The sequence below is a fragment of the Oncorhynchus gorbuscha genome, unplaced genomic scaffold (genome assembly GCF_021184085.1).
Source record: "Oncorhynchus gorbuscha isolate QuinsamMale2020 ecotype Even-year unplaced genomic scaffold, OgorEven_v1.0 Un_scaffold_333, whole genome shotgun sequence".
Classification (NCBI taxonomy): Eukaryota; Metazoa; Chordata; class Actinopteri; order Salmoniformes; family Salmonidae; genus Oncorhynchus; species Oncorhynchus gorbuscha.
In genome coordinates this window covers 341,653-356,343 of record NW_025745189.1, presented here as the reverse complement: position 1 = coordinate 356,343, position 14,691 = coordinate 341,653, and the positions used below count along the sequence as shown (strand labels likewise).

The 14,691-nt window shown below is 50.2% G+C and overlaps 1 protein-coding gene across 1 annotated transcript in view; it reads right to left on the bottom strand.

The window, feature by feature from the left end:
- Positions 1-14,376, bottom strand: part of tnfaip8l3 (tumor necrosis factor, alpha-induced protein 8-like 3) — a 72,355-nt gene extending 57,979 nt beyond the window's left edge. The window contains exon 1 of the mRNA XM_046333041.1: positions 13,907-14,376. Coding sequence (XP_046188997.1) covers positions 13,907-13,952 — 46 coding nt within the window. The 5' untranslated portion in view covers positions 13,953-14,376. The remainder of the gene's footprint in view (positions 1-13,906) is intronic.
- Between the last annotated feature and the right edge of the window lie 315 nt (positions 14,377-14,691).

Below are 14,691 nucleotides of genomic sequence, written 5' to 3'. Positions count from 1 at the left end.
AGTCAGTGAGATGTGGGGAGAGTGAGAGAAAGAGTGACTTAAGAGAGAGAGGAGAGAGTCAGTGAGATGTGGGGAGATTGAGAGAAAGAGTGACTAAAGAGAGAGAGGAGAGTCAGTGAGAGAGGGGGAGAGTGAGAGAAAGAGTGACTAAAGAGAGAGAGAGTCAGTGAGATGTGGGGAAAGTGAGAGAAAAAGTGACTAAAGAGAGAGAGGAGAGAGTCAGTGAGAGAGGGGGAGCGTGAGAGAAAGAGTGACTTAAGAGAGAGAAGAGAGTCAGTGAGAGAGGGGAGCGTGAGAGAAAGAGTGACTAAAGAGAGAGAGGAAAGTCAGTGAGAGAGGGGGAGAGTGAGAGAAAGAGTGACTAAAAGAGAGAGAGGAGAGTCAGTGAGAGAGGGGGAGCGTGAGAGAAAGAGTGACTTAAGAGAGAGAAGAGAGAGAGAGTCAGTGAGATGTGGGGAGAGTGAGAGAAAGAGTGACTTAAGAGAGAGAGGAGAGAGTCAGTGAGATGTGGGGAGAGTAAGAGAAAGAGTGACTAAAGAGAGAGAGGAGAGTCAGTGAGAGAGGGGCGGAGTGAGAGAAAGAGTGACTAAAGAGAGAGAGGAGAGTCAGTGAGAGAGGGGAGAGTGAGAGAAAGAGTGACTAAAGAGAGAGAGGAGAGTCAGTGAGAGAGGGGGAGAGTGAGAGAAAGAGTGACTTAAGAGAGAGAAGAGAGAGAGAGTCAGTGAGATGTGGGGAGAGTGGGAGAAAGAGTGACTTAAGAGAGAGAAGAGAGAGAGAGTCAGTGAGATGTGGGGAGAGTGGGAGAAAGAGTGACTTAAGAGAGAGAAGAGAGAGAGAGTCAGTGAGATGTGGGGAGAGTGAGAGAAAGAGTGACTTAAGAGAGAGAGGAGAGAGTCAGTGAGATGTGGGGAGAGTGAGAGATAGAGTGACTAAAGAGAGAGAGGAGAGTCAGTGAGAGAGGGGGGGAGTGAGAGAAAGAGTGACTAATGAGAGAGAGGAGAGTCAGTGAGAGAGGGGGAGAGTGAGAGAAAGAGTGACTTAAGAGAGAGAAGAGAGAGAGAGTCAGTGAGATGTGGGGAGAGTGAGAGAAAGAGTGACTTAAGAGAGAGAGGAGAGAGTCAGTGAGATGTGGGGAGAGTGAGAGAAAAAGTGACTAAAGAGAGAGAGGAGAGTCCGTGAGAGAGGGGAGAGTGAGAGAAAGAGTGACTAAAGAGAGAGAGGAGAGTCAGTGAGAGAGGGGGAGAGTGAGAGAAAGAGTGACTTAAGAGAGAGAAGAGAGAGAGAGTCAGTGAGATGTGGGGAGAGTGAGAGAAACTGAGACTGCTCTCCTCTGTATCACGGAGGCGCTCCGCACTGCTAAAGCTAACTCTCTCTCCTCTGCTCTCATCCTTCTAGATCTATCGGCTGCCTTCGATACTGTGAACCATCAGATCCTCCTCTCCACCCTCTCCGAGTTGGGCATCTCCGGCGCGGCCCACGCTTGGATTGCGTCCTACCTGACAGGTCGCTCCTACCAGGTGGCGTGGCGAGAATCTGTCTCCTCACCACGCGCTCTCACCACTGGTGTCCCCAGGGCTCTGTTCTTGGCCCTCTCCTATTCTCGCTATACACCAAGTCACTTGGCTCTGTCATAACCTCACATGGTCTCTCTTATCAATGCTATGCAGACGACACACAATTAATCTTCTCCTTTCCCCCTTCTGATGACCAGGTGGCGAATCGCATCTCTGCATGTCTGGCAGACATATCAGTGTGGATGACGGATCACCACCTCAAGCTGAACCTCGGCAAGACGGAGCTGCTCTTCCTCCCGGGGAAGGACTGCCCGTTCCATGATCTCGCCATCACGGTTGACAACTCCATTGTGTCCTCCTCCCAGAGCGCCAAGAACCTTGGCGTGATCCTGGACAACACCCTGTCGTTCTCAACCAACATCAAGGCGGTGGCCCGTTCCTGTAGGTTCATGCTCTACAACATCCGCAGAGTACGACCCTGCCTCACACAGGAAGCGGCGCAGGTCCTAATCCAGGCACTTGTCATCTCCCGTCTGGATTACTGCAACTCGCTGTTGGCTGGGCTCCCTGCCTGTGCCATTAAACCCCTTCAACTCATCCAGAACGCCGCAGCCCGTCTGGTGTTCAACCTTCCCAAGTTCTCTCACGTCACCCCGCTCCTCCGTTCTCTCCACTGGCTTCCAGTTGAAGCTCGCATCCGCTACAAGACCATGGTGCTTGCCTACGGAGCTGTGAGGGGAACGGCACCTCAGTACCTCCAGGCTCTGATCAGGCCCTACACCCAAACAAGGGCACTGCGTTCATCCACCTCTGGCCTGCTCGCCTCCCTACCACTGAGGAAGTACAGCTCCCGCTCAGCCCAGTCAAAACTGTTCGCTGCCCTGGCCCCCCAATGGTGGAACAAACTCCCTCACGACGCCAGGACAGCGGAGTCAATCACCACCTTCCGGAGACACCTGAAACCCCACCTCTTTAAGGAATACCTAGGATAGGATAAGTAATCCCTCTCACCCCACCCCCCCTAAGTTTTAGATGCACTATTGTTAAGTGACTGTCCCACTGGATGTCATAAGGTGAATGCACCAATTTGTAAGTCGCTCTGGATAAGAGCGTCTGCTAAATGACTTAAATGTAAATGTAAATGTAGAAAGAGTGACTTAAGAGAGAGAGGAGAGAGTCAGTGAGATGTGGGGAGAGTGAGAGATAGAGTGACTAAAGAGAGAGAGGAGAGTCAGTGAGAGATGGGGGGAGTGAGAGAAAGAGTGACTAAAGAGAGAGAGGAGAGTCGGTGAGAGAGGGGGAGAGTGAGAGAAAGAGTGACTTAAGAGAGAGAAGAGAGAGAGAGTCAGTGAGATGTGGGGAGAGTGAGAGAAAGAGTGACTTAAGAGAGAGAAGAGAGAGTCAGTGAGATGTGGGGAGAGTGAGAGAAAGAGTGACTAAAGAGAGAGAAGAGAGTCAGTGAGAGGGGGGAGTGAGAGAAAGAGTGACTAAAAAGAGAGAGGAGAGTCAGTGAGAGAGGGGGAGAGTGAGAGAAAGAGTGACTTAAGAGAGAGAAGAGAGAGAGAGTCAGTGAGATGTGGGGAGAGTGAGAGAAAGAGTGACTTAAGAGAGAGAGGAGAGAGTCAGTGAGATTTGGGGAGAGTGAGAGAAACTGTGACTAAAAGAGAGAGAGGAGAGTCAGTGAGAGAGGGGGGAGTGAGAGAAAGAGTGACTGAGAGGAAAGTCAGTGAGATGTGGGGAGAGAGAGAGAAAGAGTGACTTAAGAGAGAGAGAGAGAGAGTCAGTGAGATGTGGGGAGAGTGAGAGAAAGAGTGACTTAAGAGAGAGAGGAGAGAGTCAGTGAGATGTGGGGAGAGTGAGAGAAACTGTGACTAAAGAGAGAGAGGAGAGTCAGTGAGAGAGGGGGGGAGTGAGAGAAAGAGTGACTAAAGAGAGAGAGGAAAGTCAGTGAGATGTGGGGAGAGTGAGAGAAAAAGTGACTAAAGAGAGAGAGGAGAGTCAGTGAGAGAGGGGAGAGTGAGAGAAAGAGTGGCTAAAGAGAGAGAAGAGAGAGAGAGTCAGTGAGATGTGGGGAGAGTGAGAGAAAGAGTGACTTAAGAGAGAGAGGAGAGAGTCAGTGAGATGTGGGGAGAGTGAGAGAAAGAGTGACTTAAGAGAGAGAAGAGAGAGAGAGTCAGTGAGATGTGGGGAGAGTGAGAGAAAGAGTGACTTAAGAGAGAGAGGAGAGAGTCAGTGAGATGTGGGGAGAGTGAGAGAAACTGTGACTAAAGAGAGAGAGGAGAGTCAGTGAGAGAGGGGGGGAGTGAGAGAAAGAGTGACTAAAAAGAGAGAGGAGAGTCAGTTAGAGAGGGTGAGAGTGAGAGAAAGAGTGACTTAAGAGAGAGAAGAGAGAGTCAGTGAGATGTGGGGAGAGTGAGAGAAACTGAGACTGCTCTCCTCTGTATCACGGAGGCGCTCCGCACTGCTAAAGCTAACTCTCTCTCCTCTGCTCTCATCCTTCTAGATCTATCGGCTGCCTTCGATACTGTGAACCATCAGATCCTCCTCTCCACCCTCTCCGAGTTGGGCATCTCCGGCGCGGCCCACGCTTGGATTGCGTCCTACCTGACAGGTCGCTCCTACCAGGTGGCGTGGCGAGAATCTGTCTCCTCACCACGCGCTCTCACCACTGGTGTCCCCCAGGGCTCTGTTCTTGGCCCTCTCCTATTCTCGCTATACACCAAGTCACTTGGCTCTGTCATAACCTCACATGGTCTCTCTTATCAATGCTATGCAGACGACACACAATTAATCTTCTCCTTTCCCCCTTCTGATGACCAGGTGGCGAATCGCATCTCTGCATGTCTGGCAGACATATCAGTGTGGATGACGGATCACCACCTCAAGCTGAACCTCGGCAAGACGGAGCTGCTCTTCCTCCCGGGGAAGGACTGCCCGTTCCATGATCTCGCCATCACGGTTGACAACTCCATTGTGTCCTCCTCCCAGAGCGCCAAGAACCTTGGCGTGATCCTGGACAACACCCTGTCGTTCTCAACCAACATCAAGGCGGTGGCCCGTTCCTGTAGGTTCATGCTCTACAACATCCGCAGAGTACGACCCTGCCTCACACAGGAAGCGGCGCAGGTCCTAATCCAGGCACTTGTCATCTCCCGTCTGGATTACTGCAACTCGCTGTTGGCTGGGCTCCCTGCCTGTGCCATTAAACCCCTTCAACTCATCCAGAACGCCGCAGCCCGTCTGGTGTTCAACCTTCCCAAGTTCTCTCACGTCACCCCGCTCCTCCGTTCTCTCCACTGGCTTCCAGTTGAAGCTCGCATCCGCTACAAGACCATGGTGCTTGCCTACGGAGCTGTGAGGGGAACGGCACCTCAGTACCTCCAGGCTCTGATCAGGCCCTACACCCAAACAAGGGCACTGCGTTCATCCACCTCTGGCCTGCTCGCCTCCCTACCACTGAGGAAGTACAGCTCCCGCTCAGCCCAGTCAAAACTGTTCGCTGCCCTGGCCCCCAATGGTGGAACAAACTCCCTCACGACGCCAGGACAGCGGAGTCAATCACCACCTTCCGGAGACACCTGAAACCCCACCTCTTTAAGGAATACCTAGGATAGGATAAGTAATCCCTCTCACCCCACCCCCCCTAAGTTTTAGATGCACTATTGTTAAGTGACTGTCCCACTGGATGTCATAAGGTGAATGCACCAATTTGTAAGTCGCTCTGGATAAGAGCGTCTGCTAAATGACTTAAATGTAAATGTAAATGTAGAAAGAGTGACTTAAGAGAGAGAGGAGAGAGTCAGTGAGATGTGGGGAGAGTGAGAGATAGAGTGACTAAAGAGAGAGAGGAGAGTCAGTGAGAGATGGGGGAGTGAGAGAAAGAGTGAGTGACAGAGAGAGAGAGGAGAGTCGGTGAGAGAGGGGGAGAGTGAGAGAAAGAGTGACTTAAGAGAGAGAAGAGAGAGAGAGTCAGTGAGATGTGGGGAGAGTGAGAGAAAGAGTGACTTAAGAGAGAGAAGAGAGAGTCAGTGAGATGTGGGGAGAGTGAGAGAAAGAGTGACTAAAGAGAGAGAAGAGAGTCAGTGAGAGAGGGGGAGTGAGAGAAAGAGTGACTAAAAAGAGAGAGGAGAGTCAGTGAGAGAGAGGGGGAGAGTGAGAGAAAGAGTGACTTAAGAGAGAGAAGAGAGGAGAGAGTCAGTGAGATTGGGGAGAGTGAGAGAAAGAGTGACTTAAGAGAGAGAGGAGAGAGTCAGTGAGATTTGGGGAGAGTGAGAGAAACTGTGACTAAAGAGAGTCAGTGAGAGGAGAGTCAGTGAGAGAGGGGGTCAGTGAGAGAGGGGAAAGAAAGAGTGACTAAAGAGAGAGAGGAAAGTCAGTGAGATGTGGGGAGAGAGAGAGAAAGAGTGACTAAGAGAGAGAAGAGAGAGAGAGTGAGAGAGAGAAAGAGTGACTTAAGAGAGAGAGTCAGTGAGATGTGGGGAGAGTGAGAGAAAAAGTGACTTAAGAGAGAGAGGAGAGAGTCAGTGAGATGTGGGGAGAGTGAGAGAAAGAGTGACTAAAGAGAGAGAGGAGAGTCAGTGAGATGGGGGAGAGTGAGAAAGAGTGACTAAAAGAGAGAGAGAGAGAGTCAGTGAGATGTGGGGAGAGTGAGAGAAAGAGTGACTAAAGAGAGAGAGAGAGAGTCAGTGAGATGTGGGGAGAGTGAGAGAAAGAGTGACTAAGAAAAAGAGAGAGAGAGAGAGTGAGAGAGAGTCAGAGAGAGAGTCAGTGAGATGTGGGGAGAGTGAGAGAAACTGTGACTTAAGAGAGAGAGGAGAGTCAGTGAGATGTGGGGGAGTGAGAGAAACTGTGACTAAAGAGAGAGAGAGTCAGTGAGAGTCAGTGAGATGTAAAGAGAGAAGGGAGTCAGTGAGAGTGGGGAGAGTGAGAGAAAGAGTGACTAAGAGAGAGAGGAGAGTCAGTGAGAGTGGGGAGAGTGAGAGAAAGAGTGACTAAAGAGAGAGAGAGAGTCTGAGAGAAAGAGAGACTAAAGAGAGAGAGGAAAGTCAGTGAGAGACGGGGAGAGTGAGAGAGAGTCAGTGAGATGTGGGGAGAGTGAGAGAAAGAGTGGCTAAAGAGAGAGAAGAGAGAGAGAGTCAGTGAGATGTGGGGAGAGTGAGAGAAAGAGTGACTTAAGAGAGAGAGGAGAGAGTCAGTGAGATGTGGGGAGAGTGAGAGAAAGTGTGACTTAAGAGAGAGAGGAGAGAGTCAGTGAGATGTGGGGAGAGTGAGAGAAAGTGTGCCATCACAGCAGAGAGGAGAGAGAGAGAGTCAGTGAGAGATCAGGAGAGTGAGAATGCTGTAGGCTTTAAGGATATCCTAATGCCTCCAGCACAGTAAGCCTCTGTCTCCCCAAACAATTGTAAAAACCAGACCAAACGTAAACACGGCCCTTCACACAGGGCTCAGAGGGGTTAGGGGTCCTGTGACTGAAGATAAACCACAACACTAGAGATATGGTAAAGAACAGGGGACTTTCACACATGGGGAGCAATACTGAGGACACCTGATGTTGTATATTACAACATGTGCCAACATTACTATGTCAACAGGCCTTCTGAAAGTATTCCTATGATTAATGCTACCAGCTCTCACAATCTCATGTCACAATTAGACGTCCATCCACGTTTCTCAAACGTCAAATTTCTAAGTGTTCAAGGTTAAGTTTAGGCATAAACTCAGAATTTTTAAGGTTAGGGTTAAGTTCAGACATTAACTCCACATTTTCTCAAGGTTAGGCATTAACTCTGAGGTTAGGGTTAAGGTTTGGGATATGTCATGTTTGTCATTTATTATCATGTCTTGTCCCTGTGCTCCCCATTCTATTCGTTTCCCTCTGCTGGTCTTATTTGGTTCTTTCCCTCTTTCTATCCCTCTCTCTCCCCCTCCCTCTCTCACTCTCTCGCTCTCTCTTCTCTCTATCGTTCCGTTCCTGCTCCCAGCTGTTCCTATTCCCCTAATCATCATTTAGTCTTCCCACACCTGTTCCCGATCCTTTCCCCTGATTAGAGTCCCTATTTATTCCTTTGTGTTCCGTTCCTGTCCCGTCGGTTCCTTGTTTAGTATTCACCATGCTGTGATTGCGTATCGCCCTGTCCTGTCGTGTTTTTGCTGTGATTGTGTATCGCCCTGTCCTGTCGTGTTTTTTGCCTTCATCAGATGCTGCGTGTGAGCAGGTGTCTCTGTCAACTACGGCCTGCGCCTACCCGAAGCGACCTGCAGTCTGTGGCCGCTTCTCCTGTTATTCCCCTCTACAGACTAGAGGATTTCTGTTATTCCCTGTTTGGACTTGAATAAACTCTGTTTCTGTTAAGTCGCTTTTGGGTCCTCTTTCACCTGCATGACAGAAGGAACCGACCAAGGAATGGACCCAGCGACTTCAGACGCTCGTTACACTGCCGTCGAGATCCAAGGAGCCATGCTCGGCAGACACGAGCAGGAATTGTCTGCTGCTCGCCATGCCGTGGAGAACCTGGCCGCTCAGGTTTCCGACCTCTCTGGACAGTTCCAGAGTCTACGTCTCGTGCCACCTGTTACTTCCTGGCCTGCCGAGCCTCCAGAACCTAGGGTTAATAACCCACCTTGCTACTCCGGGCAGCCCACTGAGTGCCGCTCCTTTCTCACGCAGTGTGAGATTGTGTTCTCTCTCCAACCCAACACATACTCTAGAGAGAGAGCTCGGGTTGCTTACGTCATTTCACTCCTTACTGGCCGGGCTCGAGAATGGGGCACAGCTATCTGGGAGGCAAGGGCTGATTGCTCTAACAAGTTCCAGAACTTTAAAGAGGAGATGATTCGGGTTTTTGACCGTTCAGTTTTTGGTGGGGAGGCTTCTAGGGCCCTGGCTTCCTTATGCCAAGGTGAACGGTCCATAACGGATTATTCTATTGAGTTTCGCACTCTTGCTGCCTCTAGTGAGTGGAACGAGCCGGCGCTGCTCGCTCGTTTTCTGGAGGGACTCCACGCAGTGGTTAAGGATGAGATTCTCTCCCGGGAGGTTCCTTCAGATGTGGACTCTTTGATTGCTCTCGCCATCCGCATAGAACGACGGGTAGATCTTCGTCACCGGGCTCGTGGAAGAGAGCTCGCATCAACGGTGTTTCCCTGCTCCGCATCGCAACCATCTCCCTCCTCTGGCTTTGAGACTGAGCCCATGCAGCTGGGAGGGATTCGCATCTCGACTAAGGAGAGGGAACGGAGGATCACCAACCGCCTGTGCCTCTATTGCGGAGTTGCTGGACATTTTGTTAATTCATGTCCAGTAAAAGCCAGAGCTCATCTGTAAGCGGAGGGCTACAGGTGAGCGCAACTACTCAAGTCTCTCCATCAAAATCCTGTACTACTTTGTCGGTCCATCTACGCTGGACCGGTTCGGGTGCTACATGTAGTGCCTTGATAGACTCTGGGGCTGAGGGTTGTTTCATGGACGAAGCATGGGTTCGGAAACATGACATTCCTTTCAGAGAGTTAGAGAAGCCTACGCCCATGTTCGCCTTAGATGGTAGTCATCTTCCCAGTATCAGATTTGAGACACTACCTTTAACCCTCACAGTATCTGGTAACCACAGTGAGACTATTTCTTTTTGATTTTCCGTTCACCGTTTACACCTGTTGTTTTGGGTCATCCCTGGCTAGTATGTCATAATCCTTCTATTAATTGGTCTAGTAATTCTATCCTATCCTGGAACGTTTCTTGTCATGTGAAGTGTTTAATGTCTGCCATCCCTCCCGTTTCTTCTGTCCCTACTTCTCAGGAGGAACCTGGCGATTTGACAGGAGTGCCGGAGGAATATCATGATCTGCGCACGGTCTTCAGTCGGTCCCGAGCCAACTCCCTTCCTCCTCACCGGTCGTATGATTGTAGTATTGATCTCCTTCCGGGGACCACTCCTCCTCGAGGTAGACTATACTCTCTGTCGGCTCCCGAACGTAAGGCTCTCGAGGATTATTTGTCTGTGTCTCTTGACGCCGGTACCATAGTGCCTTCTTCTTCTCCGGCCGGGGCGGGGTTCTTTTTGTTAAGAAGAAGGACGGTACTCTGCGCCCCTGCGTGGATTATCGAGGGCTGAATGACATAACGGTTAAGAATCGTTATCCGCTTCCCCTTATGTCATCAGCCTTCGAGATTCTGCAGGGAGCCAGGTGCTTTACTAAGTTGGACCTTCGTAACGCTTACCATCTCGTGCGCATCAGAGAGGGGGACGAGTGGAAAACGGCGTTTAACACTCCGTTAGGGCATTTTGAGTACCGGGTTCTGCCGTTCGGTCTCGCCAATGCGCCAGCTGTTTTTCAGGCATTAGTTAATGATGTTCTGAGAGACATGCTGAACATTTTTGTTTTTGTCTATCTTGACGATATCCTGATTTTTTCTCCGTCACTCGAGATTCATGTTCAGCACGTTCGACGTGTTCTACAGCGCCTTTTAGAGAATTGTCTCTACGTAAAGGCTGAGAAGTGCTCTTTTCATGTCTCCTCCGTTACTTTTCTCGGTTCCGTTATTTCCGCTGAAGGCATTCAGATGGATTCCGCTAAGGTCCAAGCTGTCAGTGATTGGCCCGTTCCAAGGTCACGTGTCGAGTTGCAGCGCTTTTAGGTTTCGCTAATTTCTATCGGCGTTTCATTCGTAATTTCGGTCAAGTTGCTGCCCCTCTCACAGCTCTTACTTCTGTCAAGACGTGTTTTAAGTGGTCCGGTTCCGCCCAGGGAGCTTTTGATCTTCTAAAAGAACGTTTTACGTCCGCTCCTATCCTCGTTACTCCTGACGTCACTAGACAATTCATTGTCGAGGTTGACGCTTCAGAGGTAGGCGTGGGAGCCATTCTATCCCAGCGCTTCCAGTCTGACGATAAGGTTCATCCTTGCGCTTATTTTTCTCATCGCCTGTCGCCATCTGAGCGCAACTATGATGTGGGTAACCGTGAACTGCTCGCCATCCGCTTAGCCCTAGGCGAATGGCGACAGTGGTTGGAGGGGGCGACCGTTCCTTTTGTCGTTTGGACAGACCATAAGAACCTTGAGTACATCCGTTCTGCCAAACGACTTAATGCCCGTCAAGCTCGTTGGGCGTTGTTTTTCGCTCGTTTCGAGTTTGTGATTTCTTACCGTCCGGGTAGCAAGAACACCAAGCCTGATGCCTTATCCCGTCTGTTTAGTTCTTCTGTGGCTTCTACTGATCCCGAGGGGATTCTTCCTTATGGGCGTGTTGTCGGGTTAACAGTCTGGGGAATTGAAAGACAGGTTAAGCAAGCACTCACGCACACTGCGTCGCCGCGCGCTTGTCCTAGTAACCTCCTTTTCGTTCCTGTTTCCACTCGTCTGGCTGTTCTTCAGTGGGCTCACTCTGCCAAGTTAGCTGGTCATCCCGGTGTTCGAGGCACTCTTGCGTCTATTCGCCAGCGCTTTTGGTGGCCGACTCAGGAGCGTGACACGCGCCGTTTCGTGGCTGCTTGTTCGGACTGCGCGCAGACTAAGTCGGGTAACTCTCCTCCTGCCGGTCGTCTCAGACCGCTCCCCATTCCTTCTCGACCATGGTCTCACATTGCCTTAGACTTCATTACCGGTCTGCCTTTGTCTGCGGGGAAGACTGTGATTCTGACGGTTGTCGATAGGTTCTCTAAGGCGGCACATTTCATTCCCCTCGCTAAACTTCCTTCCGCTAAGGAGACGGCACATTCATTATTGAGAATGTATTCAGAATTCATGGCCTCCCGTTAGACGCCGTTTCAGACAGAGGCCCGCAATTCACGTCACAGTTTTGGAGGGAGTTCTGTCGTTTGATTGGTGCGTCCGTCAGTCTCTCTTCCGGGTTTCATCCCCAGTCTAACGGTCAAGCAGAGAGGGCCAATCAGACGATTGGTCGCATACTACGCAGCCTTTCTTTCAGAAACCCTGCGTCTTGGGCAGAACAGCTCCCCTGGGCAGAATACGCTCACAATTCGCTTCCTTCGTCTGCTACCGGGTTATCTCCGTTTCAGAGTAGTCTGGGTTACCAGCCTCCTCTGTTCTCATCCCAGCTTGCCGAGTCCAGCGTTCCCTCCGCTCAAGCGTTTGTCCAACGTTGTGAGCGCACCTGGAGGAGGGTGAGGTCTGCACTTTGCCGTTACAGGGCACAGACGGTGAGAGCCGCCAATAAACGCAGGATTAAGAGTCCAAGGTATTGTTGCGGCCAGAGAGTGTGGCTTTCCACTCGCAACCTTCCTCTTACGACAGCTTCTCGTAAGTTGACTCCGCGGTTCATTGGTCCGTTCCGTGTCTCCCAGGTCGTCAATCCTGTCGCTGTGCGACTGCTTCTTCCGCGACATCTTCGTCGCGTCCATCCTGTCTTCCATGTCTCCTGTGTTAAGCCCTTTCTTCGCACCCCCGTTCGTCTTCCCTCCCCCCTCCCGTCCTTGTCGAGAGCGCACCTATTTACAAGGTACATAAGATCATGGACATGCGTTCTCGGGGACGGGGTCACCAATACTTAGTGGATTGGGAGGGTTACGGTCCTGAGGAGAGGAGTTGGGTTCCGTCTCGGGACGTGCTGGACCGTTCACTCATCGATGATTTCCTCCGTTGCCGCCAGGATTCCTCCTCGAGTGCGCCAGGAGGCGCTCGGTGAGTGGGGGGTACTGTCATGTTTGTCATTTATTATCATGTCTTGTCCCTGTGCTCCCCATTCTATTCGTTTCCCTCTGCTGGTCTTATTTGGTTCTTTCCCTCTTTCTATCCCTCTCTCTCCCCCTCCCTCTCTCACTCTCTCGCTCTCTCTTCTCTCTATCGTTCCGTTCCTGCTCCCAGCTGTTCCTATTCCCCTAATCATCATTTAGTCTTCCCACACCTGTTCCCGATCCTTTCCCCTGATTAGAGTCCCTATTTATTCCTTTGTGTTCCGTTCCTGTCCCGTCGGTTCCTTGTTTAGTATTCACCATGCTGTGATTGCGTATCGCCCTGTCCTGTCGTGTTTTTGCTGTGATTGTGTATCGCCCTGTCCTGTCGTGTTTTTTGCCTTCATCAGATGCTGCGTGTGAGCAGGTGTCTCTGTCAACTACGGCCTGCGCCTACCCGAAGCGACCTGCAGTCTGTGGCCGCTTCTCCTGTTATTCCCCTCTACAGACTAGAGGATTTCTGTTATTCCCTGTTTGGACTTGAATAAACTCTGTTTCTGTTAAGTCGCTTTTGGGTCCTCTTTCACCTGCATGACAGGATAGGCTTAAAAAATACATTAAAAGAAAACTTTACAACCATACAACTTTCATAGACTCACAATACAGATGGAGGACCTTCATTTGGGCCAGTTTGATACACCAGGAAAATAATCCTGCAGTAACAGGAAGTGTGAATTATTATGTGGGTTATAATTCATGTAATTTCTTTGTAGGTTTTTTGTTAGAGCAAATAAAGTCTGAAATGTTAAAGTGGAAATGACAAACTTTAGATGGATTTAATAAAGATCCTACATCTGTAAGACTGCGTTCCAAATGACACCATGTTCCCATTTTAGTGCACCACTTTGACCAAGGCCTATTAGAGCTTTGGTCAAAAGTAGTGTGCTATATAGGGAATAGGGTTCCATTTGGGACGCACATTATGTGTAAATATTGATCTCTGTATTGGAACGTAAGACGAGAGCCACACTCTGTCCATGTAGTCAGACAGAACCTGTCAGTTAAATATTGATGTACCCTCTGAGAGGATGACTTGAGGGGAGGAGAGTACAGAGGAGGCCCCTAGTAGATGTGTTGATTATTATCAAATCTAATAGCTTGACACACACACACACACACACACACACACACACACACACACACACACACACACACACACACACACACACACACACACACACACACACACACACACACACACACACACACACACACACACACACACACACACACACACACACACACACACACACACACACACACACACACGTGTCTCAGCTTGCCTGGCACGCTAATCATGGCCACGGCTCACACACTGAGCCGGCTTACAGACACACACAGAGCGGAGGGCAGGCTGCAACTCCGCATGTACAGACCAGAGATAAATAAACACAGGAAAGATCACTGTCCAATCCTAACCTTTTAACCATTAATGGAAACCTCTCCCTACTACAAGTTTGAATAGACACACACAAACAAACACGTATACACACATATAAACACAGCCACATACACACACACACACACACACACACACACACACACACACACACACACACACACACACACACACACACACACACACACACACACACACACACACACACACACACACACACACACACACACACACACACACACACACACACACACACACACACACACACACACACACACACACACACATACATTAGCAAGCAATCTTACCTGGAGAGAGATCCCCCTCACTCTGCTCCCCCGAGTCGGAATCCATTTTCTCCTCCTAAACTCTGGACAGAGAACCTCTTATTCTCTCTCTCTCTCGCTCTCTCTGTCTCCCTTGCTCTCTCGCTCTCTCGCTTTCTCTCTCCCACTCTTCCACAGCGAGTTAGCTTCTTCCCCTCTCTCTTTCTCTCGTTTTTTTGTTGCTCTATCGCGCTTTTCAGAGGCAGTGAAACTCTCCTCTCTGGCTGGAACACAACAGCTGAGGAGGGAATAGCTGCGCTGGCTGAAAGCCCTGATTGGCTAAGCTGTACCTCTTTTGCTCTTTATTTTTTTGCTCCCTCTTCTCTTTCTCCCTCTTTCTTTCTCTCTTCTCACTGGCTCCCTCCCTCACTCGCTAACTGTGCTGACTCTTTCAATATCTCTCTTCCTCTCCTCTTCTTTCCTCCTCCTGTCCCTCCTCCCTCCGTCATTCTGGTCAGTCCTTCCCTCCCTCTCTCCCTCCCTCTCTTTCCTTCCCTCCCTCTCTTTCTCTCTGGGCTGTCACTCTCTGTCACTCTTCCTCAGCGCTCTCAATATCTATCTTTATTTTCTGTCACACTCCCTTTCTCTCCTCCTGTGCTCACCCCCTCTCTGCAAGCGCTAAACCCCTCTCTCTACATGTGGTCTCTCTCTCTCTCTCTCTCTCTCTCTGATCATTAAGTTATGTGTGCGTTTCACTGTGCGAGAGGAGAAACTGAAGCCAGTAGCAGCAGTAGCTAGTTTTTTCACCACAAGCTCAATCCCCTGCC